Source organism: Tarenaya hassleriana, unplaced genomic scaffold (genome assembly GCF_000463585.1).
Source record: "Tarenaya hassleriana unplaced genomic scaffold, ASM46358v1 Cleome369, whole genome shotgun sequence".
Lineage (NCBI taxonomy): Eukaryota > Viridiplantae > Streptophyta > Magnoliopsida > Brassicales > Cleomaceae > Tarenaya > Tarenaya hassleriana.
The window spans coordinates 5,156-9,726 of NW_010966714.1; the positions used below are offsets into that span (position 1 = coordinate 5,156).

The 4,571-nt window shown below is 42.3% G+C and overlaps 1 protein-coding gene across 1 annotated transcript; it reads right to left on the minus strand.

Annotated features, from left to right (window-relative positions):
- Positions 1 to 3,258: 3,258 nt before the first annotated feature.
- LOC104822554 lies at positions 3,259 to 4,554 on the minus strand. The gene is made up of 2 exons (XM_010553804.2): positions 3,856 to 4,554; positions 3,259 to 3,782 (listed from the first exon to the last, which is right to left on the minus strand). The coding sequence occupies exons 1-2, from the start codon at positions 4,552 to 4,554 to the stop codon at positions 3,303 to 3,305; spliced, it is 1,179 nt and encodes a 392-aa protein (XP_010552106.1). The 3' UTR covers positions 3,259 to 3,302.
- Between the last annotated feature and the right edge of the window lie 17 nt (positions 4,555 to 4,571).

Genomic DNA, 4,571 nt, shown 5'->3' on the forward strand with positions numbered 1-4,571 from the left:
GGTTCTTCTTCATAAGCCCCATCTGGTTTTAACTCAAGCAGTTGATAATCAATAATGTGATCAGGGTGAGGATGGTACTTCCGAAGCATGGACACATGAAACACATCATGAACTTGTGCCAACTCGGGGGGTAAGGCAACCTTATAAGCCACTGCTCCTATCTTACTCAATACCTTGAAAGGTCCAATGAATCTGGGTTTCAGTTTTCCCGTCATTCCGAAGCGTGCTTTTCCTTTGGTTGCTTGTACTTTGAGAAATACTTCGTCATTCTCTTGAAAAGTTATGTCACGTCTATGTTTATCCGCGTAACTTTTCTGTCTATCCTGTGCTGCCTTCATCTGTTTCTGGATTACTTTAACCTTGTCTGTGGTTTCACCCACTATATCAGGACCTAACAATCGTCTTTCTCCAACTTCTGTCCAACAGAGAGGTGTCTTGCAAGGTCGTCCATATAACGCCTCAAAGGGTGACATCCCGATACTTGAATGAAAACTGTTATTGTAGGCGAATTCCACAAGTGGTAAGTGACGATCCCATTCTCCTCCCCAATCCAATACACACGCACGTAACATATCCTCTAGCGTTTGTATCGTCCTCTCTGATTGTCCATCGGTCTGGGGATGATAAGATGTACTCAATCATACCTTAGTGCCCATAGCCTCTTGTAAACTGTTCCAAAACCTCGAAGTAAATCGTGGATCTCTGTCCGACACGATACTAATGGGGATTCCATGAAGTCTTACCACTTCTTCTATGTAGACCTGTGCTAAACGAGGCATTGAGAATGCCTTTTTAATCGCGATAAAATGTGCAGACTTAGTTAAACGGTCCACAATAACCCATATTGCATCATTTCCTTTTGGTGTCCTTGGCAACCCAACTACAAAATCCATCGTCACCAAGTCCCATTTCCACTGAGGTATCGATAGTGACTGTAGTTTTCCTGCAGGTACTTGGTGCTCGGCTTTAACTAGCTGACACGTTAGACAATGAGTAACAAACTTTGCAATATCCTTTTTCATGCCATGCCAAAGAAAGTACTGCTTCAAATTCCGATACATCTTTGTAGTACCCGGATGTATAGAATATCGCGTATTATGCACCTCTTTCAATAACTCTTTCCTCAATTCTTCATCTTTAGGCACATATGCACGACCTCTCAATAGTATCAACCCATCATTTGAAGTGGAATACCCTGCCCTTGTAAAATCTTCGGGCTTTTCCATCAATTCTTTCGTTTTTTCATCTGTTTCTTGAGCCATCTTTACCTTTTCCAACCAACTATCCCATTTTATAGCACTAGTTTCCAATCCATCTCGATTCTCCTGAGCTGATATCTGCATTAAACTCAATTGAGTTGTTAGATCACTTGTCAATCTCAAAGTAGATAACTCAACTTTCTTTCTACTCAAGGCATCTGCAACCACATTAGCTTTGCCGGGATGATAGGCAATATCCACATCATAATCTGCCACTAATTCCATCCACCTGCGTTGTCTCAAATTTAGTTCCTTTTGAGAGAACACATACTTGGACTTTTATGGTCAGTGTATACTTGAACTTTTTCCCCGTACAAGTAAGATCTCCAAATCTTCAATGCAAAAATCACAGCTGCAAGTTCTAAATCGTGAGTAGGGTAGTTTTCTTCATGTTTTCGAAGTTGGCGTGATGCATACGCAATAACGCGGTCTTCTTGCATCAACACGCATCCTAACCCTTGGTGAGAGGCATCACTATACACCACAAACTGTTTTCCGGGCTTTGGTAATGCCAAAATAGGAGCTGATGTCAATCGCTTCTTCAACTCTTCAAAACTTGTCTCGCATTTTTCGTCCCATTCAAACTTCACACCCTTTCCCGTCAATCTCGTCAATGACTTAGATAGGTTGGCAAAACCCTTTACAAACTTTCTGTAATACCCAGCCAACCCGAGGAAACTTTGAATCTCTGTAGCATTAGACGGTCTCACCCAATCAACTATAGTCGACACTTTGGATGAATCTACTTTCACTCCTTCCGCAGATACCACATGCCCCAAAAATCCTACCTCTTGCATCCAAAAGTCACACTTACTCAGCTTTGCATATAACTTTTCTCTCCTTAAGCGTTCCAACACCTTCTCCAAATGTATCATATGATCCTCACGAGATTTGGAATACACAAGGATGTCATCAATGAAGATGATAACAAACTCGTCCAAATAATCTCTGAATGTTGTGTTCATCAACTCCATAAAAACTGCTGGTGCATTAGTAAGTCCAAACGGCATGACAACAAATTCAAAGTGTCCATACCTTGTTCTGAAAGCAGTTTTCTTTATATCATCATCTAGAACACGTATCTGGTGGTAACCTGATCGTAAATCAATCTTCGAAAACCAACTAGCACCTTGAAGTTGGTCCAATAGCTCATCGATTCTTGGAAGTGGGTATTTATTCTTTATTGTTACGTGATTCAATCCTCGATAATCGATGCATAATCTTATACTCCCATCTTTCTTCTTAACAAATAGTACAGGAGCACCCCAAGGAGAAGTACTAGGTCTTATAAAACCTTTTCCAATCAACTCCACCAATTGCTTCTTTAACTCAGCCATTTCTGAAGCAGCCATACGATAAGGGGCTCTAGAGATAGGTTCAACTCCCTGTTTCAACTCAATAGGAAAAGATATCTCTCTTAGAGGAGGTATTCCCTGTAGATCTTCCGGAAAGACATCAGGAAAATCATTAACAACCGGTATATCCTCTAGTCTACTTGATGTTTCCGGTCCGTTTAATTCTATTACCGCCAAATATGCCTCACTCCCTTGTTGAATTAGCCGGTTTACCCGCACTGCTGAAATAAAAGGCAAACTTGAAGTCTTTCTTGCACCCTCAAACTCTAGTACCAAGGATCCCTCTTGTTCAAAACGAACTCTACCTCTCTTACAATCAAGATGAGCTCGATGACTTGATAACCAATCCATACCCAAAATCACATCATATCCCTTGATTGGTACCACTATCAGATGAACAGGTAAGTCATGTATACCAATCAAAACCGATAACTCACGAATCATTCCTTTCGATTCCATTTCCTCTCCACCAGGTGTATGGACCAATACTCTACCACTATTAATATCAGGTGCAATCTTCATGCGATTTACGTGTGTGGGCGAAACAAAACTATGTGTCGCCCCCGTATCAAAAAGGGTATGAGTTTGTTCACCTCCAATACTCAACATACCTAAGAAGAGAAATGATATGACCAGTGAATTACACCTATAACTAATTAACCACACCTACATTCGAAATTAGTTTTAACTAGCCATATTTATCACGATTTCCTATTATATTTAAATGAAATATCAACATACCTATGATTGTTGTCGTTTCTTCTTCCTCTTGCTCTTCAGTTCCTAGAGCATAGGCCCTAGGCTTCACCGCTGGTCTCTTAGCAGCTGGTTGTTGATGAACTGGTCTTTGTTCAATCCTCTTAGGTGCTTCTCTTTTTAACTCGGGACAATCGCTCTTATAATGTCCCGCCCTTCCACAGTGGAAACAAGTAATCTGGAGCAATCTACACTCGCCAAAGTGACGTCTCCCACATTGTGAGCACATCGGGATACCGGATGTATAAGGTTGCACAACCGCCTTGCCCTTACTCCTGTCATCTTGGACTAGACGCCTATGACTGGGGTTAGTCGACCTCTTAGTAGATGCTTCGATTTCACGTTCTGTTCTCTCAGCTCGATCAGCCATATCAACTATTTCTGACATCGAGTTAATTTTCAAAAGTTCCACCTATAGATAAACAATCTCAAATTAGCAAGGTAACATTATCTCAATGAGATATATGTGGTTGTTCGAAACCTACCTTTGCCTTGAGAGATGGACGAAGTCCTCTTACGAACTTCTTTACCCTTAAGGTCTCTGTTTGCAGCATCTCACCTCCATATCTAGCCAATGAATTGAATTCCCTCTCATATTCTTTCACTGAACGATTTCCTTGTTGAAGGCTAATAAGCTTCATCGCCATCTCCTCTTGTACTCCAGGTGAGTAATATTTCTCTCGAAATGCATGGACGAACTGTCCCCAAGTGAACTGATAGTTTACCCCAAATGGTTGGGCAACTCCTTTCCACCAGTGTCTCGCCTCTCCATCCAGATGGTAGATGGATATGTGTGCCCTAAAAAGATCAGGACACTGGATAAGATCAAATATCTGAGTCATCCTATCCAACCAATCCTCTGCCACATCTGGATCAGATGTACCACCAAATCTTGGAGCTGTACGACGCTCCACTCGATCAAGGAACTGGAAAAATTCCGCATTCATCACAGGTGGTGCAGGTGCAGGAGCTGCAGCCGGTTGTACGGGAGGTGGAGGTGGTGGTACATAAGGCGGTGGGGGGGGAGGGACCGGTTGTGGAGCTGGTGCTGCTCCCTGTTGTCTCACAGTAGTGATGAGCTCCATCAGTAAATTCCTCATTTCTTGCATATGATCAGGCTGGGAAGGATTTCCACATCTCCCCTCCTCTGGGACTGGACGTCCTCGTCCACGACCAGGTGCCATCCTACGTTCACATCATG

Bases quoted from the DNA above. Each gene is read 5' to 3' on its own strand.
- LOC104822554 (XM_010553804.2), bottom strand. From the start codon at position 4,554: ATGGCACCTGGTCGTGGACGAGGACGTCCAGTCCCAGAGGAGGGGAGA. The intron at 3,783-3,855 runs GTAGGTTTCGAA...GTTTATCTATAG, and splicing joins GTCCATCTCTCAAGGCAAAG to GTGGAACTTTTGAAAATTAA.